General features: G+C 38.2%; 1 protein-coding gene across 6 annotated transcripts in view; it reads right to left on the minus strand.

Moving 5' to 3' along the window:
• Positions 1 to 24,678, minus strand: part of ZNF410 (zinc finger protein 410) — a 49,586-nt gene that overhangs the window by 15,441 nt on the left and 9,467 nt on the right. For 5 of the 6 annotated variants that reach the window (XR_015252197.1, XM_086709294.1, XM_025919449.2 and 2 more), the window contains exons 2-7: positions 21,529 to 21,711; positions 20,341 to 20,476; positions 15,757 to 15,975; positions 14,386 to 14,577; positions 1,942 to 2,092; positions 1,164 to 1,345 (exon numbers count right to left, since the gene is read on the minus strand). Coding sequence is in view for 5 of the 6 variants with exons in the window: in XM_086709294.1 (XP_086565420.1) it covers positions 1,164 to 1,345; positions 1,942 to 2,092; positions 14,386 to 14,577; positions 15,757 to 15,975; positions 20,341 to 20,476; positions 21,529 to 21,561 (913 nt within the window). In the remaining variant the exon portion in view is untranslated. The remainder of the gene's footprint in view (positions 1 to 1,163; positions 1,346 to 1,941; positions 2,093 to 14,385; positions 14,578 to 15,756; positions 15,976 to 20,340; positions 20,477 to 21,528; positions 21,712 to 24,678) is intronic. The other variant, XM_025919450.2, reaches the window with a different exon arrangement.

The raw sequence follows: 24,678 nt of genomic DNA on the forward strand, positions 1-24,678 counted from the left end.
GAAACATGAAATTCTGAAAATGATGAACAATTAGAGGAGATTAACAAGGGAGAGCTAGAAAGAGCTAGAATGAAGAGAGAAAATAAGGTCATGCCCCAAAGTAAAAGGAAGCATTTTAAGATGTTCAGTTTTATCAAATCTACAAACATAAGTTGCAGCACGAAGATGAATGGGTTAATGAATTCAAAAATCAAGTACGGTGAACTCTATCTACTTCTTCCCTAATCTATTCAGCTAGATGTTTTTCTTGTTCTTTCATTCAAACTGCTTCTTGGAGCAAGTACAGTTTACTCTCTCAAGAAAGAGCTGAGAACACAGCTATTCTGCCCTAAAACATATCCAGTGGTAATGGCACTCTAGCAGGAATCACAGGGGCATACCTGGAACAAGTTTCACTTTTTAATGCCCTTTAATTGTATTTGCTATTGTTTTAGCAATGCAAGAATAAAGAAGAGACAAAGAAAGTGGCAAGAGAGGGGGAAGAACAGTTACACATCCTCAGAGACCAGTCTTGGTTCAGTGATTAAACTCTGACAAGAGACTTAGCACATTTTAGGCTTGGAAAGTCGCCCTTAAACTCTCAGAATGAGAGTCAAGGTATTTTTATCGTGGTCCTTTGGTATTAACATGCCACTGGACCCAAATCAAGTCACTTTTCCATTTTGCTTCTCATGTTGTGAGGCTTTAACAAGAAAGCAAACTCCTCAAAGTCAGGGGTTAAAATTAGCTTTTGTATTTCCCCCCACCTTACCCCATTTGGTGGCTAGAAGAGGCTCTGTATGGTTTGTATAATTCAATAAATATTACTGACCAAAATTACAACCAAGTAACATTTGAAGAAATTTAGCAATACTAATTTTGTCCATATCTCATCATATCATTGTTATCAGAGAAGGTCTTATATGCCTTCCTACACTTTAAGCTCCTAGAGGCAGAAATTAACACTGTCCATTCCTCACACACAGGTGAAAAGTCAATAAATGTGACTGAATTAATTGAAAAGTGCCACGAAGCATGTGAAAAAAAGAAATTCCACTTTTCGAGTTCTAGCAACAACCCTAGACCTTCATTTCTATTTCCACCTCAGAGCCTTTCTAAGGATAGGCAAGCAAACCCTGAGCCAAGTGGTAGATTGCCTGCAGGAATGTTGGGGTTGCACACACCTGTATGGATGCGCAAGTGGTTCTTCAGATTTCCAGCTGTAGTGAACTGCTTACCACAGCTAGACTCGGGGCACATAAAGGGCTTCTCCCCATTATGAGTCCTCATATGCACCTTCAGCCTCTGCAACACATAAAAGCTTTTCCCACAACCTTCCGCCGGGCAGATGAAAGAGCGGTCATTTCTGCAACAACAAAACAAAACAAAACAAAACAAAAACAAATCACATAAGCACCAATACCTGAAAATGCTCTTTGCTAGAAAGGGCAAGTCACAGCTCCTGTTGCCTCTCAAAGCAGACAGTAACTCCCAAACCTAGGTATGTCAGAATCACCTGATGTCTGCTAAAACTACAGATGCCCAGGACTGCCTTCCCTTTTTTTTTTTTAAAGTAATCTTACGCCTGATGTGGGTCTTGAACTTACGACCCCAAGATCAAGAGCTGCGTGCTCTACCTACTAAGCCAGCCAGGCGCCCACACCTTACTTGTTGAATACTGATTTTCATAGGTTTGAGAGTAGGGCCCACACTTACTTTTTTTTTTTAAGTTTCCCCAAAAATTATGTTTTATGTTTTGGCACATTTAAGTGCCAAATGTCTTACTAAATATCTGTAAAGAATGAGGTAAATGAGACAACGCAATCTTTCCATTAAAGAACAAAAGACATCTTAATCACGAGTAAACTGGAGCCCCTGCTTTCCTTTGTCAATTGAGGGACAAGCTCCTCCAGAAGCATCACCGTTCTTGACCTCTAAGCATGGAACCTCAGATATGCTCACCGATGAGTTTTGAGATGGTACTTGAAGTGAGCTGGCCACACAAATGTCCGGTCACAGCCTTCAACTGTACATTTGAGTTTCTTTTCCACTTGAGGAAGGGGCCCAGAATCTTTGGGCTGCCCATCTCCAGAACCAAGGTGGACATTCTCTCCTGTAACAGAGTCACATATTTGTAATCTAGAGAAGGAACCTGTTGAGGTACTTTGGTTCAAACCATAAAGCTCCTGTATTTTACTCCTAATGATCAGCAGGCAGATATCTATCTTCAGCTTCCTTAGCTCTCTCTATATCCATTTAACAACAGAAGTGAGTGAGCAATTTGTTCCTAACCCTTTAATCCAGAGAATTATCAAAAGCCATCATGCTTTGTTTCACAAGACTAGGCCTCTCTGGCAAATGTCCACATGGTTTTGTATCAAAATAGGAGAGTTAAACCTATTTTGTATTACACAAATTGGCAGGGTAGCAGATACATCAATACCCGGAGTGGGGTGCTAAAGATGACTTCAAGTTCTAGGTATTACAAAGCTTATATTTATTTTAGGAGGAGCAGCCATTCTGGCTTAGTTGTGGACTTAAGGTTGTGCTTTCTTTTGTAAATGATCATTCTTAGATTTCTATCTTCTGAGGTCAATTTGGCTGTTTCTATCATTGTAGAGAATTAGAATAACCTTCCAATTTCCTGTGCTACCTCTTTTTAGTTATAAAACTAAAGAATGCAAGAATTTAAGAATGCAAGAACTCAGCTGATTTTAAAATTTCTAAACACATTTTAAAAAGCTAGAGGTAACATCTACTGAAGTTTTTTGTTCAATAGAATAAAAGGAGGAGGGAAAAGGAGCACGTAGGGAGGTTCCTCCCTTAATTTTAAGAAAATCAGTTAATTAAAAATTTATATAAATCCCAGATTCACAGGTGGTACTCCTTTTCTTTCATTTTCTTCAAGTATATGGAGTTTATTTTTCTACTATACATACCTCGGGAATAAGATTTATATTTCCAAATTTCCCTCTCAAAAGCCAAGAAGAGGGATAATAAATGTTGTACCCATCACACTCCCTGGAACCTGACAACTGATCAGTTTCCATTCCGTCTATTAATCTTATTCTCTTCCTGTCCTACATTCCCTTTGCTATACACTTCAACTAAGATGGCTTTTGCTAGTTAATATTAACTTTTTCTTTCTTAATGTTGTCCCACAGTTTTTTAATTTAATTGAAAAATACCTGCACATAGGTAAATTTTTAAAATTTCCTGCAACAGGAAATTTCCCACCAACTTCAGAGCTCCAGGCAATTAATGTCTGATGAAAGGTCTGTAGAAATCCCATGCTAATATAGAAATTTAAACCAGTAACATTTGGGGCTTTGTGCATTCAATGTTATAGATACAATGAGAACACTGATATAATCATGAAATTTAAAAATTGCTCAGAAAATAGTGGGTTGCCTTGTATTTGAGTCCTCATAAAACCACTCCCTTAAAAACACTAAAGCACTGTTTGCAGAAGACGGATAAGCTTAAAAGGACCTCAGCCAATGATAGTTTTGGATATTTATTTATTTATGTATTTATTTATGTATCTATTTATTTTAGTTTTGGCTAGAGATCCTCTGATGAACGGTTCCCCCACTAAAAAAGAGAAAGACAAGGAAATTCAACACCTCATACTGAGCATGTCAGATAACACTGTAAACATTTTAAAGATCCCACAGTTATGTGAGAAAGGCCTCTGCATTTGGGATAACATTTCCAGTGACAGTATCATATATAGAATGGCTCAATAAATTTTTTCTGTAAAGAGCTAGACAGTAAATATCTTCAGCTTTGAGGACCATATGGTCTCTGTCACAACTACTTAACTTTGCCACTGTAGCAGCCATAGACAATTTGAATGTATGCCTGTGTTCCAACAAAACTTTATTTACACAACGGTTGGTTATTTGGCCCTTTACTAACCCCTGATATACTGCATCATATACAAAATGTAAATATTTCTGTATTTCAGTCAACTTAGATGGAAGTGAAGATGTGCTCTAAAAAACTGCTACAGGACTCTCAAAGTGGCTTTAGTAACAACAAAGATATTTATCTTACAAATCCATTTAAATACTGAATAAAATCATTTCATTATATGTTAGTGGGTAAAAAGCAATATTAAATTAATATATTTCATGATTTAAAATGCATGTGTACAGGCACCTGGGTGGCTCAGTCGGTTAAACATCGGACTCTTGGTTTCAGCTCAGATCATGATCTCATGGTTTCATGACTTCGAGCCCCATGCAGGGCTGGCTCTGTGCCGACAGCACAGAGCTTGCTTGGGATTCTCTCTCTCTCCCTCTCTCCACCCCTCCCCCACTCACACTGTCGCTGTCTCACAAAATAAATTTTTAAAAAATGTTAAATGCGTTTGTAATCAAAACAATAAAAATTTCAGGTTGGAGTTAAGATTAAGCAGAGAAGTAGGGGGACTGGGATTTCCCTCATGCCTCAAATACAGCTGTCCTGAGGTCAGAACACTTAGAACAGAATACAGAGTGCAGAATAACAGAAAAATCTCTACAGATGGACAGAGACAGCTTGGTGGGACAGAGGTGTGTGTTTGTGAATTGAGAAAGATAAAATGGTGGGCAGCATAGGCATGGAGGGGAGGAGACCCCTTCTGTGGAGAGACAAAAGGAAGAGAAAGAGAGGCGAAGGAAGCATAGTATTGTGTTTGGACAAAAGAAAAACCTCTCAAGAGCATGAATGGGGAACAAGAAATAAAGGAGTTTCTACTTTGCCGTTTCTACTTTGCAAACGGCCTTAGAAGTGAAGATCAGAGTTTTCAGGGGTACATGACTTTCCCGGCACTGGCCTGGACATGTCCCTGTGTGCACAAGTCTGGGGGGAAAGGGGAGCCCAGCCCTGGGGCACAGTAGCGACCTCAGGGAGCACTGGGAGAGAACAGTCCCTTCCCTCGAGTACTGTGGGAAGAGGGTTTATTGCCCCCCCAAGGACAAAAGATCCTGCAGGCACCTGCCAGCCAGAGGCCCTGTGTCGGCTGGGCGGAGTGGTACTACCCCAGAACCAGGTCTGCACGAAGCGGGACCCTTTAAGACAGTGGGTTCTGAATGCCAGCCGAGCACCTAGGAGGCATGGGAGACTGTGGAACAGGACAAGCCGCCCACGGCGCTATTCTGTGAGGGCTGCCTAAACAGTGTGGTTTGAGACACTGGTCTGGGGAGGACAGACCGGGGTGTTGCCGTTTTTCTCCCCATCACCAATACAGTGGGGCTTCAGGGAACAGGAGAGCAGCCTGCAGTGGAGGCCACTGGCTTACACCAAACCCCACCCCTCTGTGCCTGGCAACTGCTTATCTACCAAAGTGGAACTGACACTGACCAAACCAGATGGCCTCTCCTGCAGACCAGCACAGCCACCTGTTCCAGGCCCCAACAGACAACTGGACTGTGGTTTTGTATGTCAGTCTGTTATTGTTTTCTTTTCTTTCCTTCTCTTTTTCTTTCTTTTTCTTCCTACCCTCTTCTTTTTTTTTCTTCCCCTTTTGAAATCAGGCTCACAGTTTCTGATTTGATTTCTGATCGATCTTTATATATATATATACGTATATATATATACGTATATATATATATACACGTATATATATACGTGTATATATATACGTATATATATATATATATATATAATGTTTTTTTCTTTCTTTTTTTCTTTCTCTCTTCTTTATTTTCCTCTCTCTCTCTGGATTAAGCCTTACAGTTTCTTTGACTCTCTGCCTGTTTTTTTTTTTCACCCCTTCCATTTCTTTGTATGGAATAAGGTTCCCTCCCTCCCTCCCCCACTTTCCTCTTTTCCAAGGTTACTTCAACAAACACATCAAAGCACACCTGGTGGAAGGTCCAAACAATCCACCACTATGAGCAGTGGGATAGAGCAGCCAAATACTCAACAACAGAGTACACACAACACACTCCAGACAGTTCCTGAAGTGCCAGGCCCTGGACAGTGTACGACCCCTTTTTAATATAGCACTCACAGGTGCGGGACACATAATAAAAGCTATTAAAACACATAAAAGGCAGAAACCTTGTCATAATGATGAAATGGAAGAATTCTCCTCAAAAGAAATTCCAGGAAGAAATGAGAGCCAGAGAATTTCTCAAAACAGATATAAATAATATATCTGAACAAGAATTCAGAATAACACTCATAGGACTAATAGCTAGGCTTGAAAAGAGCATAGAAGACAGCAGAGAATCTATTGCTACAGAGATCAAAGACCTAAGAAATAGTCTTGATGAATTAAGAAATGCTATAAATGAGATCCAAAATAAACTAGATGCAGTGACAGCAAGGATGGAAGAAGCAGAGGAGAGAACAGGTGAAATGGAAGATAAAATTATGGAAAATGATGAAGCTGAAAAAAAAGACAGAAAGAAAATTACGAGACCATAAAGGGAGAATTCGAGTCCTAAGTGATTCAATGGAATGAAATAATATCCATATCACAAGAGTTCCAGAAGAAGATAGAGAGAAAGGAGCAGAAGGTTTATCTGAACAAATTATAGCTGACAACTCCCCTAACCTGGGGAAGGAAACAGATATCCAAGTCCAAGAGGCACAGAGAACTCCCTTCAAAAAAAAAAAAAAAAAAAAAAAATCAAAATCAGCATCACGACATATCATAGTGAAACTGGCAAAATACAAAGATAAAGAGAGAATTCTGAAAACAGCCAGGGACAAACAGATCTCAAACTACAAGGGTAGACACATAAGTGTAGTAGACCTGTCCACTGAAACTTGGCAGGCCAGAAGGGAGTGGCAGGAAATATTCACTGTGCTGAATAGGAAAAATATGCAGCCAAGAATCCTTTATCCAGCAAGGCTGTCATTCAGGACAGACGGAGAGATAAAGGCTTTTCCAGACAAACAAAAAGAAAGCAGTTCATGACCACTAAGCTAGCCCTGCAGGAGATCCTAAGGGGGACTCTGTGAGTAAAAAGCAGCAAAGACTATAAAGGACCACAGATGTCACCACAAACATGAAACCTACAAAGAACACAATGGCACTAAATCTATATCTTTCAATAATAACTCTGAATGTAAATGGACTAAATGCCCCAATCAAAAGACATAGGGTATCAGAACAGATAGAAAAACAAGATCCATCTATATGCTGCCTATAAGAAACTCATTTTAGACTTGAGGACACCTTCAGATTGAAAGTGAGGGGATGGAGAACCATCTATCATGCTACTGGAGGTAAAAAGAAAGCTGGAGTAGCCACACTTGTATCAGACAAACTAGATTTAAAAAAAATTTTTTTAATGTGTATTTATTTTTGAGACAGAGACAGAGTACAAGTGGGGGAGAGGCAGAGACAGAGAGGGAGACACAGAATCTGAAACAGGCTCCAGGCTCTGAGCTATCAGCACTGAGCCCGATGTGAGGCTCAAACCCACGAACTGTGAGATCATGACCTGAGCCAAAGTCGGACGCTTAACCAACTGAGCCACCCAGGTGCTCCCAGACAAACTAGATTTTAAAACAAAGGTGTAACAAGAGACAAAGAAGGGCATTATAGCATAATTAAAGGATCCATCCATCAAGAAGAGCTAACAATTATAAATGTTCATGCCCTCAATGTGGAAGCACCCAAAATATAAATCAATTAATCACAAACATAAACACATGTACAGATAATAATACTGTAATTATAGGGGACTTTAATACTCCACTCAGATAATCTAGGCAGAAGTCAGTAAGGAAACAACAGCTCTGAATGACACACTGGACCAGATGGACTTAACAGATATATTCAGAACTTTTCATCCTAAAGCACCAGAATACACATTCTTCTCAAGTGCACATGTAACATTCTCCAAAATAGATCACATACTGGGTCACAAAACAGCCCTCAACAAATATAAAAGAATTGAGATCATACCATGCATATTTTCAGATCACAATGCTATGAAACTTGAAATCAACCACAAGAAAAAAAATCTGGAAAGTCCCCAAATACATAAAGGTTTAAAGAACATCCTACTAGGGGCGCCTGGGTGGCTCAATCAGTTGAGCGTCCGACTTCAGCTCTGGTCATGATCTCACAGTCCGTGAGTTCCAGCCCCGCGTCAGGCTCTGTGCTGTCAGTTCGGAGCCTGGAGCTGGCTTCGGATTCTGTGTCTCCCTCTCTCTCTGCCCCTCCCCGACTCACATTCTGTCTCTATCAAAAAATGAATAAACATTAAAAAAAAAAATTTAAGAACATCCTACTAAAGAATGAACGCATTAACTGGGAAGTTAAAGAAGAAATTAAAAAATATATGGAAGCAAATGGAAATGAAAACATGATAGTCCAAACCCTTTGGGATGCAGCAATGGCAGTTCTAAAAGAAAAATACATTGTAATTCAGGCCTATCTCAAGAAGCAAGAAAGGTCCCAAGTACGTAACCTAACCTCACACCTAAGAAACTAGAAAGACAACAGCAAAGAAAGCCCAAAGCCAGCTGAAAAAGAGAAATAATAAAGATTAGAGCAGAAATAAATATAGAATCCAAAATGCGGTAGAACAGATCAATGAATCTAAGAGCTGGTTCTTTGAAAGAATAAACAAAATTGATAAACCCCTAGCCAGACTTCTCAAAAAGAAGAGAGGACCCAAATAGAATAAGATCAGGAATGAAAGAGGAGAGATCACAATCAACACCACAGAAATACAAATAATTATTAGTGAATACTATAAAAAATTACATGCCAACAAACTGGGCAATCTGGAAGAAAGGGACAAATTCTTACACACCCACACACCACCAAACTCAAAGGAGAAGAAATAGAAAATTTGAACAGACCCATAACCAGTGAAAAAATTATCAAAAATCTCCCAACACATAAGAGTCCTGGGCCAGAGGGCTTCTCAGGGGAATTCTATACCAGACATTTAAAGCAGGTTAAGGTGTGCCTGGGCGGCTCGGTTGGTTAAGCGTCCAACTTCAGCTCAGGTCATGATCTTGTGGTTCGTGAATTCGAGCCCCACGTTGGGCTCTGTGCTGACAGCTCAGAGCCTGGACCCTGCTTCCAATTCTGTGTCTCCCTCTCTCTCTGCCTCTGCCTGCTCATGCTCTGTCTCTGTCTCAAAAATAAATAAACAATGGGGTGCCTGGGTGGCTCAGTCGGTTAAGCGGCTGACTTCGGCTCAGGTCACGATCTCGCGGTCCGTGAGTTCGAGCCCTGCGTCAGGCTCTGTGCTGACAGCTCAGAGCCTGGAGCCTGTTTCGGATTCTGTGTCTCCCTCTCTCTCTGACCCTCCCCCGTTCATGCTCTGTCTCTCTCTGTCTCAAAAATAAATAAACGTTAAAAAAAAAAATTTTTTTTAATAAATAAACATTTTTAAAAAATAATTAAAAAAATAAAGCAGAGTTAATACCTATTCTTCTCAAGCTGTTCAAAAAGATAGAAATGGAAGAAAAGCTTCCAGACTCCTTCCATGAAGCCAGCATTACCTTGATTCCCAAACCTGACAAAGACGCCACTAAAAAGGAGAATTACAGGCCTATATTCCTGATGAACATGGATGCAAAAGTTCTCAACAAGATACTAGCAAATTGAATTCAACAGTATATTAAAAGAATTATTCACCATGATCAAGTGGGATTCATTCCTGGCTGGTTCAATATTCACAAATCAATCAATGCGATACATCACATCAACAGAAGAAAGGATAAGAACCGTATGATCCTGTCAACAGATGAAGAAAAAGCATTTGGCAAAATACAGCATCGTTTCTTAATAAAAAACCCTCAAGAAAGTCAGGACAGAAGGAACATACCTTAACATCATAAAGGCCATATACGAAAGGCCCACAGATAATATCATCCTTACTGGGGAAAAACTGAGAGCTTTCCCCCTGGTATCAGGAACATGACAGGGATGTCCACTCTCACTACTGTTGTTTAACATAGTCTTGGAAGTCCTAGCCTCAACAATCAGACAACAAAACAAAATAAAAGGCATCTAAATTGGCAAAGAAGAAGTCAAACTTTCGCTTTTTGCAGATGACATGATACTCTACGTGGCAAACCAGAAACACTCCACCAAAAATCTGCTAGAACTGATACATGAATTCAGCAAAGTCACAGGATATAAAATCAATGTACAGAAATCAGTTGCATTTCTATACAATAATAAAGCAACAGAAAGAGAGGTCAAGGAAACATTCCCACTTATAACTGCATCAAGAACCACAACATACCTAGAAATAAACCTAACCAAAGAGGTAAAATATCTGTATGCTGAAAACTATAGAAAGCTGAAGAAACTGATGATGACACACAGAAATGGAAAAACATCCCATGCTCATGGAACGGAAGAACAAATATTGTTAAAATGTCGATACTATCCAAAGCAATCTACACGTTCAATGTAATCCCAATCAAAAGAGCACCAGCATTCTTCATAGAGCTAGAACAAACAATCCTAAAATTTGTATGGAACCAGGAAAGACCCCAAATAATCAAAGTAATGTTAAAGAAGAAAATCAAAGCTAGAGGCATCACAATACCAGACTTTAGCCTGTATTACACAGCTGTAATCATCAAGACAGTATGGTATTGGCATAAAAACAGACACAAAGACCAGTGGAATAGACTAGAGAACCCAGAAATGGATCCACAAATATATGGCCAACTAATCTTCAACAAAGCAGGAAAGAATATCCAATGGAAAAAAGACCGTCTCTTTAGCAAATGGTGCTGGGAGAACTGGACAGCAACATGTAGAAGAATGAAAATGGACCACTTTCTTACACTATACACAAAAATAAATTCAAAATGGATGAAAGACCTAAATGTGAGACAGGATACCATCAAAATCCTATTGGAGAAAACATGCAGCAACCTCTTTGAGCTTGACCACAGCAACTTCTTACATGACATGTCTCTGAAGGCAAGGGAAATAAAAGCAAAAATGAACTATTGGAACCTCATCACAATAAAAAGTTTCTGCACAGCAAAGGAAACAATCAACAAAACTAAAAGACAACCTACGGAATGAGAGAAGATATCTGCAAATGACACATTGGATAAAGGGTTAGTATCAAAAATTTATAAAGAATTTACCAAACTCAACACCCGAAAAACAAATAATCCAGTGAAGAAATGGACAGACGACTGGAATAGACACTTCCAAAGAAGACATCCAGATGGCAAACAACCACATGAAAAGATGCTCAATACTGCTCATCATGAAGGAAATACAAACCAAAAGCACATTAAGATATCACCTCACACTGGTCAGAGTGGCTAAAATTAACAAGTCAGGAAACAAGAGATGTTGGTGAGGATGTGGAGAAAGGGAATCCTCTTGCGCTGTTGGTGGGAATATAAACTGGTGCGGCCACTCTGGAAAAAAGTATGGAGATTTCTCAAAAAATTAAAAATGGAATTATCTTATAACCCAACAGTAACACTATTAGGAATTTATCCAAAGGATACAGGAGTGCTGATTCACAGGAGCACATGCACCCCAATGTTTATAGCAGCACTACCAACTGTAGCCAAATTATGGAAAGAGCCCAAATGTCCATTGACTGATGAATAGATAAAGATGTGGTATATATATTAAATGGAATACTACTCAGCAATGATGAATAGATAAAGATGTGGTATATATATTAAATGGAATACTACTCAGCAATGAAAAAGAATGAAATCTTGCCATTTGTAACAACATGGATGGAACTGGAAGGTATTATGCTAAGAGAAATAAGCCAGAGAAAGACAGATGCCATATGATTTCACTCGTATATGGAGTTTGAGAAACTTAACAGAAGACCATAGGGGAAGGGAAAGAAAAATTAGATACAAACAGAGAGGGAGGCAAACCATAAGACTCTTAAATACAAAGAACAAACTGAGGGTTGATGGGGGTGGGGTTGGGGGGGCTGGGGAAAAAAAAATGGGCTGGGGATGGGCACTGAGGAGGGCAATTGTTGGGATGAGCACTGGGTGTTGTATGTAAGTGATGAATCATGGGAATCTACTCCTGAAGCCAAGACAACACTGTATGTTAGCTAATTTGATAAATAAATAAATAAACAAACAAACAAACAAACAAACAAACAATAAAATTTTCAAAAAACTAAACTTTCAATGTTTAATTTTAACTACATGCCTAAAGGTTTATATATCTAAGTTAGCCCCCCAAAAAGGTTTTATGAAATCATCTCATTGACAAAATAAAAGATGGTCATATATTTGGGCTGACTTTATATTTTAGCATACAAAGTAGTTGTTTGGGTAGTAAGTTAACATATTTTGAGAGTAATGAAAATATCACAAAATGCTTTGTTAATGATAAAGCATTTCCCAGACAGAATCTTATTTAAATATCTAAAACAACCAAATCTGGTAAGCTACTTGATCTCTATGTTCTGAACAAGAGAAAACTGAAGGTAAGGAGTTTAAATTCCCCAGGCAGAGAACTAGTTAATGACAGCACCAGGTCTGGATCCCAGGTCTCCAGATTCCAAATCCCAAGTTCCCTCCCTACACAGCTTCTTAATGGCACGTACAACACTACTTCCGTAGTGCAACAAAGAGATGCTGAAGGTTTTGGGATCCACAGATTAGGAAAAGCATCTCAGGAAGAATCTGAACTTTAGAGCCCCCCAAAATAGTAAAAGGGACCAAGCTAAGCAGCACTACAGTAGTCAAAGCAGAGCTAATTATTTTGAACCTAACAGAAGTTTGAAGTTCTCTTTGCAATGACATGGATACAGCTAAAGAGTATTATGCTAAGTGAAATAAGTCAGAGAAGGGCAAATACTGTATGATTTCACTCACAGAGTTTTAAAAACAAAACAAAAAAGCAAAAGGGGGAAAAAGAGAGAGAGGCAGACCAAGAAACAGACTCTCAACTATAGAGAACTGATGGTCACCAGAGGGGAGATGGGTAAGGGGATGGGTGAAACAGGGGATGGGGATTAAGGAGGGCACTTATTGTGATGACCACTGGGTGACATATGAAAGTGTTGAATCACTATACTGCACACCTGAAACTAATATTACATTCTATGTTAACTAACTGGAATCTAAAGAAAAACTTTAAAAAAAAAAGTAATCTGGAGTTGTCAATACAGGAAAGATTTAGGTTAATGTTTCTAAAACTGGAATACTCTGAAATATTCTCAGGAATCCTTCAGTTCTGTATGAGAAAGTTTTTTTGTTTTTTTTTTTTAATTTAGTTATTTTGAGAGAGAGCGTGTGCACGCACACACGCGCACACCAAGCATGGGGGAGGGACAGAGAGAGAGAGGAGAGGGAGAGAATCACAAGGTGGTTCCACAGTGTCAACACAGAACCCGACGTGGGGCTTTATCTCACGAACTTAAATGACTGAGCCACCCAGGCACCCCTGTATGAGAAAGTTTTTAATTTTCACTTGCATGTTGATCACAAAATAATCATAAGCATATTCTAGATCATCTTCACGAGCTCTAAATAGCTAGGTACCAATGTAAGATTTCAGGGCTTAAGTTTGGTTTGTGATAATGATAGTGTGCACCTTAATAATTTGCTGTAGTACCTTAATTGTCACAGATTAGAGAGAAATATAGAAGCAGCTCTAAAACAAAAACTATTATGGCATAAGCAAAGGTTGTGCACTGGTTTAGGAGTGCTTTAAATAGAGTCCTGGTTCTCAAGTTTTAACATGCACTGGAACCACAGAGAGGGCTCACTAAAAGATTGCATGTTTCTGATTCAGTAGGACGAGAACCTGACAATTTGCATTTCTAAGTTTCCAGGTGATGCTGATGGTTCAAGGACCACATTTGAAAATTACTAGATAGAGAAAAGTGGCACAGAGTAAGGAGTACAGGCATGCTGAACTCAAAAGAAATAGCACTACAGCCTGTTTGGATATTTAGAGGTCATGAGATGAACTGGTTCCCCTGCCAAAAAAGGCAGCGGTAGTTACTAAAATTTCTAAATTGCAACGTGTAGCAATTCAGTTTCAGCAAAACACCATTATCTGCCACACTGACTATTAACTTTGTTTTCACTGGTTTTGTAATTTTATGTCTATTAATTGGTGAAACTGTTTTGATGTTGTAGTGGTATAAAAGCTCTAAGTATAGGGAGCATTATAATAAAAACAATTCAAGATAACATCAAGATCTGGGAAATGTTTTCCCTTTAAAAGGGCTCTGTACGTTATTTAAAGCTGACAACTGAGGATGCTAGTGTAACTACATTTTGTACATGGTTATGTTATTTTATAGAAAATAAGATAATTTACACATTTCTAGCCTTCTGCTCTCACCAATAAAATAACTTGGATTATGGTCAACTCGAAATACAGGCATTGCATTACCAAAATCTGCACACAGAATACTGAAAATGAAAAAAAAAAACAAACAAACCCCACCACAGGGGACTCACCATTGCTGCTGGTTTTTGCATTCTTTGCCAGTTGTGCGCGAGTAGCAGCAATCAAACTATCATGAGCCAACTCCTGAACCCGGAGGAACCATGGAATACTACTATCCGTGCTCTCACTGGAGAGGAAATCATTCCCTGAATCCTCCGCCTCATCTTGTACAAATACTAAGTGCTCAGCTGAAGAGCCCAGACCTGGAAGAAAAAAAGAGGATATGTGAAAGATACCTATCAAGTAATCCTTTTATTGGCCCTGCCTCATGTGTCCTGAAACCAGCTATTCCAGATTTTCACCTCTCACCTTAGGCTTCTGTTCTCCTACAACATTAGTTTATCACCTTTTCACTCCCAGCCAACAGACTTTTCTTACCTCCTCCTGTTTCTGAGGCAAAGCTGTCCTCCCTGGCAAACAAGCTAACCCTCACCTCTAGTATGCTGACCCTATCCTTCAGTTATCTCCTCTCGGCCATCTGTGAGCCATTCCTCCCTACTGGCCATGTTACAATCTCCCTTTATAGCCTTTAAATCTGTCTCGCCCATTTTTATTTTAACGAGAAGAAAAAATCCCAAGTACTTCTGTAGCTATTCACTGTTTCACAGTCAAGTTTCCTAAACAAGTGTAACTTCTAACTTTTGTATCCACTTTCTCATCTGCTATCCACTCCCCACCTCTAACCCTGGCCTCCATACCTCCATCACCTCAATAACAAGTGCTCTTGCAGAGGTCACCAGATACACACACTTCCCAGCCCTCATCTCACTATCCCATCCTGTGGTATTTGTACTACCTTTCTTCTTTAAGACTTCTCCCTCTCTTGGCTTCTCCCACACCACTCTCCTTCTGTTTTCTTTATCCCTCTCTAGCAACTTCTTCCCATTCTTCTGTTACCCTTTTAAGTGTTTTTTTTTTTTTCCAGGATCCCAGATTTGCCATCTTTTCTGTTTATGCTCCTGAGTCAAAGAATCCATGTTCGTTGTTTCATATATTTCCTGAATGCTGATAAGCACCAAAACAACTTATTTCACACAAGACCATGCTAGAACTTTAGATTCCTGTTTCTAACTCTCTAAAGGACACCTCCTCATGAATGTCCCTCTGATCCCAACATCAACAAGCACAACTGGAACTAATCATCCTCCCCACAACTCTGTTCTTGGGTTATCTTGCTGAATGGCACAACCGAATTTCCCAAACAAGAAACTTCTGAGTCATCCTAGAGTCTGCCTTCTCCCTCTACACATTCTACTGATCACCAGACTATACCAATTCTCTAAAATAATAAGGCTTCTTTTAAGTATGACTGAATTAAATATGCCCCACCCCCAGTTTTTTTCCTTAAGCATTAGCACAGTTCAGAAAAGGATAAAGGATACCTGCTCTTGTTAGGTTAAGAAGAATAAAAGAAGTGCTATCACTTGGCTGTAGATCTTGCAACAAGCTAGGAGACTCTGGAGTGGACAAAAACTCCGGGGACTTCTGTACAGTCTGAGCCCTCGTCTCTTCTCCGTCTGGACCCACATTCACCTGAAGGCTTCTCAACACGGCCGAGGAAGGGACCTCCTTGGAGGAGTTTGTATGACTTGGAGTATCATCTAGCAAAGGGAAAATACCATGGCTTTACATAGCACCTATCTCCAAGGAGCTCACCAAACGTAGCCTCTAATACCCTTATAACATCCCTTATGCAGCAGCATTTTTATTTTACAAATACAAAATTTGCCTCAAGAAAGAACAAAGAGATAACTTTAAGTTTTAAAGGGAGTCAGCTGAAATGTGAAGGATAGACTTGTCTGACGCTCGGCAGTAACTATCAACCAACCATCCACGTTTGGACATTACAAACGTTTGTCTTTGAGGTCAGAAATTAGTACTTTTCCCTTGAAAAATATAGTTATACAATGAATACTAACTCAAGAATAGGATCTAAATTTTTATTTTTCTTGGGAAGAAGTCCCTCCCTTTAATTTTTATAGCATGTATGTGACAGCTCTGTTGAGTCATTAGGGGAAAAAAACACAGCCTGAGAAATAATTGAAATTTTATAGAATCACCAATATGTTTTATTATACCTCTAGATTTACACTGAAATGTAAAGAAGTAATTCAGAAGACTTGCTCTCTAGAAATTTATTCTAAGGGCAGGGATGAATTTCCAAAGGTTTTGGCTGCAATGAAATGAGCAACTGCACTACAGTGACAAAGCATCCAATGTCTTCAGGGGTTTCATTCATCTTTATAAAAGGCAGGTAATTTTTTTTCCTTTTTTTTTTTTAAAGGAAATAACAAATAAGATTATAGGAATGAAAGTGGAAGCCTAGGGATGGTGTTGCCATTTCAAAACCTAATGAAGTAGCACAATATGAATGTGCCACAGAACTGGTTAAATGGTAGATTTAAGTGGTTAAAATGGGTAACTGGTTTAAATGGTAAATCTTAAGTTACGTATATGTTACCATACACACAAAAAATTTTTTTAAGTTCATAGCAGCACTGTTTGTCATAGTACAATGCTGGAAAATAACTAAATATACATCAACAGTGTTATGGATAAAGAAGTTGTGGTTACACTCACATAACAAAACACTATACGGCAATGAAACCAAACAAACCACAACTATACAGACAAAGATTAATCTCACAACTACAGTTAACGGAAAAAAGGTACAACAACGTACAGTTTCATTCATTTAAAGTCTGAAAACACCTAAGATTAAACTGCATTGCTTAGACTTGGATGGCTGAACTTGGGAAACAAATAATGGTCAAAAAATTGAGGATAGTGGTGACCTATTGAAAAACGGAGGTTGTCTTTATGAGGGAAGAACCCAAGGAGGGCTTGGTAGCTGGCAAGGTTCTACTTCTTGATTGGGTGGTAGGTATCTTCTTTATAATAATTCTTCAAAATGCTTAAGCATAGGGTTTTATATTTTTCTGTATCTATGACATATCCCAACTAAAAAGAAAACATCATTCATGGAATGATACATATATGTTTAAGATGGAGGGGAATAAGGTTCGGGAGGTATGTGCAGGTATGTTTGTGTTTGTAATATTATGTTTCATGAACTAGGAGGTGAGTACATGGATTTTCATGTATTATTATTGATAATTGGTCATCTAAAATATTTTTATTTTTTAATGTTTATTTATTTTTAAGAGAGAGAGAGACACAGAGTGCAAGTGGGGGAGGGTAAGACAGAGAGGGAGACACAGAATCCAAAGCAGGCTCCATGCTCTGAGCTGTCAGCACAGAGCCTAATGCGGGACTCAAACTAACAAATGGTGATATCAGACCTGAGCCAAAGTCAGACACTTAACCGACTTCGCCACCCAGGCGCCCTGGTTATCTAAAATATTTTTAACCAGGGTACCTGGCTGGCTGAATCTGAAGAACACATGACTCATGATCTCAGGGTCATAGTTCGAGCCCCACATTGGGTGTAGAGATTACTTAAATGAATCTATAAATAAAAACTTTAAAAAATTTTTAAAGTTTTATATATTTTGAAAGAGAAAGAGAGCATGACCAGAGGAAGAGCAGAGATAGAGAGACAGAGAGAATCCCAAGCAGATTCCACACTGCAAGCACAGAGCCCGACACAGGGCTTGAACCCACGAACCACAAGATCATGACCTGAGCCAAAATCAGGAGTGGGACACTTAACCAACTGAGCCACCCAGGTGCCCCAATAAATAAAAACTTAAAAAAATAAAATAAATAAAAAAATTTTAATCAAAATTAAAACTAAAAGTTAATGTAGATGCTTTTGTTCCTCTTTTCACTTCATTACTGTTAAAATATTCAACAAATTTACAACGTAAATTTAAATTAGGAGAGAAAAAAATTTTTTATGCCTAATGAAGATCAAAATTTATTAGCACATGGAAATTTACACATATTGAAAACCCACAAGGATTTGGAAAAACTCCTACATACCAGTCGAAAAACAGGAGCTGAATGATAGAAGATATGGGAAAGCTAGGAGCCAGCTAGATATGGAAACCTTAAGTCAACATTGGTTGGTTGAATATATCTGTCATTCTTGAATCTTTAAACATTGAAAAAGATTTTAAAGTCACTTCAAAAAATCAAAAAAGAATACCACTAGAGGATAGTAACCAGAAGACTTTGTAACATACAAGCTATCACTAATCACCAACAGGTGACCGTCCCGATTTAATATCAATACATTGTGAGTAACTTGTTCTGTGAGTGTTCTGTGAGACAAGCAAACATTTCTAATAAATTTTAACTTGATAAATGAACAATGTCTTGCAATATGAGTAATATGTGACACCGAACGTCACGTGATCACAACTAAGCCAGTGGTTCTTCTCTCTCTCTGTCTCTCGTTCACTTGCTCACTGTGGGATTGTGGGTGGGTGATGGCCTCCCATGCTCACATGCTTGGTCTCAGGCCATGGTGTTTGTCAGAAATCAGTGACTTTTCAGAACATTGGAAGGTGACCACAGCTAGCACTAGTGTATTTTTTGTCACTTCAAAGCACCTATGGACAGTCAGTCCTTTGCTTTTCCATCCACAAGTAAGCTTAAGAATGTTTTGCTTCAATTCCAGGTCATTGGATAGGTTCCTTGTTAAAGTTGCAGAAAAAGAAAAAGACTCCACTGAGCCAATAGATAGCAGTGATTCCATTAATGATAGTGAAAGTCATCGTACATAATAACCCTGCTCTCTCGTCTCCCTCACGCCAGCCACGAAGGCTTTCAAAGGTAAGTGCAGGTTACTTTGTTTATTTTCCTTTATATTTTGTATTTTCTTTATTATTTTGTATTATATTACAGTATTATAATCATTTTTATATGAATATTTTTGGGTTGTGGAATGAATCATCTGAGTTCCCATTATTTCTTATGGGGAAATTCACTTTGATATATAAGTGCTTTGGATTACAAGCATGTTTCCAGAACAAATTATGCTCACAAACCAAGGTTTTACAGCATTCCAAATTTTAAGCATTCCAATTTCCAGAAAATAAAGAATTCACTGCATCCAAAAATAATGTTCTTCTTTCTAATAGTCAAGTGATAGGATCTCCTTTTCCCCATCCAAAATTAATCTCACTACCCATGATCAGCATTCTGCCTCTTCCTACCTCTCCTAGAGACTCCCCACTAATTATCCATTCTTTCTGCTCTAACTGGCTCTTTCCTCAGCATAAAACCATCTTCAAATATTTCAGACCTTAAAAAAAGAATTCTGCCATCTACTTTCTGTCCTTTTTTCCTCCCCTAGCAAGAGAGCCTTTAGAAAGTGTAGTTACTTGGGGCGCCTGGGTGGCGCAGTTGGTTAAGCGTCCTACTTCAGCCAGGTCACAATCTCGCGGTCCGTGAGTTCGAGCCCCGCGTCGGGCTCTGGGCTGATGGCTCGGAGCCTGGAGCCTGTTTCCGATTCTGTGTCTCCCTCTCTCTCTGCCCCTCCCCCGTTCATGCTCTGTCTCTCTCTGTCCCAAAAATAAATAAACGTTGAAAAAAAAAAAATTTAGAAAGTGTAGTTACTTCCTCAACTACACTTAGCTTGCACTGATACCTCAACCCACTGCAGCCTGGCTTGCCACTCTCTTTCCATGGAGCAGGTCCTGCCAAGGTCAACAATGGCCTTGTTGGCCCTATCTCATTGGGATAGTCCCTATCTCATGGGCTTCTTAGAAGCATCTGACACATTGATTCTCCTGCTTTACAGCAGGCTCTCCTGCTTTACCCTGTACCTTGAATAGGGAATTCCACCTTGATCTTTTCTTCTCACTCTCACATTCTATGAATGATCCTATCCATTACTATAGCTTAAATTACCAATGCACTTGTGACTTCCGTGGCTGCTTATTCTCTATGATTCCTAATTTTTACAGTTGCTACCAGTCAGTTATCTCATCTCACCAGTATCACAGAGCAGGCTAAGCTCTTAAGACTTGCTTATTTCTTGTGATCTTAATTTTTACCTGGTAACATTAGCCGACTGCATTCTGAGGCCTCAGTCACCGGAAGGAGGGACAAGCAAGTAATGTCTTTAGCTTCTGATTCTACTAGCCCCTGTCCCAATGGGATGGATGTATTCTGAACGAACTGTACCAGGAGCTGAGGGTGTGGGGGAGACAATATTGAAAAATACAAGTTGTTAGGAATGAATCTAAACCGTTGAATTTACCAAAAGTTGATAATGTAATTAAGTCTTCATTGCTTGCTAGTCTCAACCACATTCATAGAAAAACTAGATTAACTATATAAAATAACATTTAAAGTTATTTTTATCAAGTGCACTGTTCTAAAGAAAAGCTGAATTATATAATTAAGTTAACCTCTATCACCTTCTATCAGAGAAAATACAAAAATAATTTTATTTTTAAATGAAGGCTATTAAGAAGTCAACTGCATTGTACTGATTACATTTTACAAAGCACTTTTTTGAGTACTGGCTCATTTAATCATCAGTATAATTCAGTTAAGACTGAACATGTATTTTAAAGACAAGGAATCAAGTTGAAGACATCAAATAAGTTGTCTAAGATCACATGACTACTTAGGAGAAGTAAGTCTTCCAACTTATGTACCCTGATTCCAAATTCATTGAACTTTCCACTATGCAACACAGATATACTAAAATTATGTGAGAAAAATGAATAAAAATAAAAAATGTTTAAATCATCTAATCACATTTAGGAAGAAAACACTTTCAGACATATACAAAATTAATTTAAAAATGGTTGTGGCAGTAAAAATTTACATATGTATATACACATACACATATACACCATCTATATAAAAATTTGGTCATTATGCAATTACCTAGATGTATACTAACTTACACTTACTTAAATAAATATAAAAAGTGATAGGTAAAAACAAAGTTTTTAAAGTACTTAGTGACAGAAAAAATAACAAACTAGTAGTTATAATCAAAACCATACATATGGTTTTTTACTATTTTTTACTATTTTAAATTGTTACTATTTTATAGTAAATTATTTTATAGTAAATACTAAAATTATTACTATTTTTTACTATTTTAAATATTTACTATCTGGTTCATTATAGAAAAAGTTGGTTGACTCCTGAACTAAGGACGAACTCTGGAAAATAGCCCACAAAAAAATATAAATAAATAAACAAAAAGTGCTGCCTTGGCTCACCTCTGGTTTGGATTCTAACTCATCTGATAACATTGATTCAGCTTCCAAATCCTATAGCTGTTGAGGGGACAGGTTAAAAATTTAATTCAGAGTCAATGACACCTTCCTGCTATGCTCATATTCCTTTAGGAAATGCTATGCTTTTCCTGTAAGATGCTGTGCTGAGTGGATAATCAATTTAGCCTAAAAAAAGATAAGAGAGAGAAAGAGAGAATTAGAGTAGTGAAAAAATGCAGCTAAATAAACAAAGGCACTTCTCCACGTATCCAAAAATCACAACAAGCAAAAAATAACGAATTCAGCCCAAACACTTGTTTTAAATAGAACAAACCCAACAGGTGTCAAAATCCATTAAAAGTTGTATTTAGAGAATTCCTAATTCTAATATCTATTTTAGAAAAGTTCTTAAAAATGGAAAAAGGTATGTGCCCAAAGAATTTCTTGTTAGCATCTGTGATAACAAACAACTGCAAGCAAGATATAGACATATATACCCAACATTCAGGGAATAGTTAATTAGGTTATGGCACTGTCACTTAAAAATACGGTTATGAAAACAATGCAACAACAAAAAATGCTAATGACATGTTAAATTACAAAAACAAAATTCAGAAGTATACACTTGCTATTATTAAAACTAGTTAAGAAGGTAAAAGGGAATTTACACAACTATGATAGTAGCTATGTTAGGTGGTATAGGCTGGTGTGACTTATTTTTCTTTTCTCAATTTCCCCATCTTTCTAAAAGTAGTTACACAGTGAAAATTTGAACAGTGTTTCCCAAAAGTAGTACCCTTGGGACCCCGATGCAGCTGTTTTCCCCCATAATTAAAATTCTTATTTTCTTATAGCTTAATTTTTTTTCAGAATTTTGACAAATGAGTCCACTTTATTTTGTACAATTGTTGCTAAAATTGGGAACACTGCTATATACAAACTAACCATACAGCGTAAAATGTACCCAGGATGGGAATTTTCAATGAATACCAAGGTTGACTAGAAGGTTAGAAAAGGCAGACTTACTCTACAAAAAGAACATATAGAAGTACCTGAATAAATTTTCATTTCTGTTCATTGTCCTTTTGGTTCCTTCCCCTCCCCCTTGCTAGCTTCCAGAAATCCTCATTTTCACCGTAAAAAAATAATTCACAAGATGTAAGTGAAACTGTCCTTTTAAGTTTCCCACATAAAATCAAGTATCATAAATTCCTGACTTTTCCTTTCACATGTGTTTTTTCTTATGCAATGACTATACATAATAGTTCAATGTGATTTATCTATCTCTCTTTTTCACAGAAGAAGGAACCAAGGCTCAGTACATCACTTATGGAGTTGCAGAACCAGAACTCACACCTACAGAGCAGGTTGGCATGAATGGTGATTACATCTATCTACATCTGATCTTGGAACACCAGGATTTAAGAATTCCTTTTCCCCAATTCCAGCTCATCTCAAGAAGCCAAGAAATTACCAAATGTTTAAGTTATCCTTAAGGTTCCTCCAACTTTGATTTTACAGGATTGTAAAATCTCTAGGAAACTACACAACTATTCACTCTCCTTTATATTTGTTAAGGTTCTTAGAAAAGAATGGTGCTAGCTGCATTTCTAGTACCCTTACCTAAAGAGAAATGAAAAAAAAAAAAATGAAGTTCATGAATATGTGCACTGAACAAGAGAAAAATCATATACTAGATCTTAGATAGTTTGGCAAAGCTGTAATAACAATTTAAAGAGGGAAGCTACCACCTCTCTTCTAGTTTAAGAGCCACCTCTAGATCACCATTTCTCAAGGGTCCATGGCTATCCATGATATCTTTTTATTTTAGTGTCTTCATTTTAGTGATAATCTTTCTGTTTTGTTTATTTTGAGACAGAGAGAGAGAGAGAGAGAGAGAGAGAGAGAGAGAGAGAACTGTGCATGTGAGCAGGGGAGGGGCAGAGAAAGAGAGAGAGAGAATCCCAAGCAGGCTCTGTGCTGTCAGCTCAGAGCCCAAGGAAGGGCTTGATGCCAGGCTCTATCTCAAGAACTGTGAGATCATGACCTGAGCCAAAACCAAGAGTCAGATGCATAACTGACTGAGCCACCCAGGTGCCCCTCATTTCAGTGATAATCTTTAAAAAAATTAACATAAGCATTTTCTAGAACAAAAGGGTATATATAATTGAGTTCTGCCTATGTTTGGTGCCCAAGTTTGTGGTTTGTATGTACACTGTGAACTAAAGAGAGACTAGTAGCATAGAACAGACAGGCTGACCTCAAAAGAATCTGTACTAGAGCACTCAGTACCAAATCAAGTGTACTGTGTGAATCTCATCTTTAACACAGCAACCTGCTATGTTTATTAGCTGAAAGTGTGATGGCAAATATGCAGTTAAATCTGTTTGTATTCTTAATTCCCATCATCCATTTAACAGGTTTCAAAAACTGCAATGTAAGTCTTTAAGTAACAGTTTCACTGAGGTATAATTTATATACCACACGATTCACTCAATTAAAGAGTTTGGTTAAATTGTTTTTAGTATATTCACAGAGTTGTGCAACTACAACCACAATCAATTTTTAAAATGTTTTTAGTGTTTATTTATTTTTGAGAGAGAGAAAGAGACAGAGTATGAGCAGGGGAGGGGCAGAGAGAGAAGGAGACACAGAATCCGAAGCAGGCTCCAGGCTCTGAGCCGTCAGCAGCACAGAGCCCCACGCAGGGCTCAAACTCACGAACCACAAGATCATAACTTAAGCTGAATTTGGACGCTTAATCAATTGAACCATCCAGGTGCCCCACAAAATCAATTTTATAACAACTTTATCACCCCCAAAAAGAAACTCCTGTACCCATTAGCAATCACTCCTCATTTCCTTCCAAACCTTCCCCTGACCAGGCCTAGGCAACCACTAGTCTATTTCTGTCTGTATGGATTTGCCTATTCTGGACATTTCATATAAATGGGAGTTATACATATGATCTTTTGTGCTTGGCTGCTATCACTTAGCATAATGATTCCAAGGTTCCTCTGTAGCATGTATCAGCATTTCTTTTTATTGTCAAGTAATATTCTATATACATTTTATTTATCCAAGTAACAGTTAATGGACATTGGGTTATTTCTACAATTTGGCTATTATGAATAAAGCTGCCATGAACATTGA

The sequence above is a fragment of the Puma concolor genome, chromosome B3 (genome assembly GCF_028749965.1).
Source record: "Puma concolor isolate L17-30 chromosome B3, mPumCon1.1.hap2, whole genome shotgun sequence".
Lineage (NCBI taxonomy): Eukaryota > Metazoa > Chordata > Mammalia > Carnivora > Felidae > Puma > Puma concolor.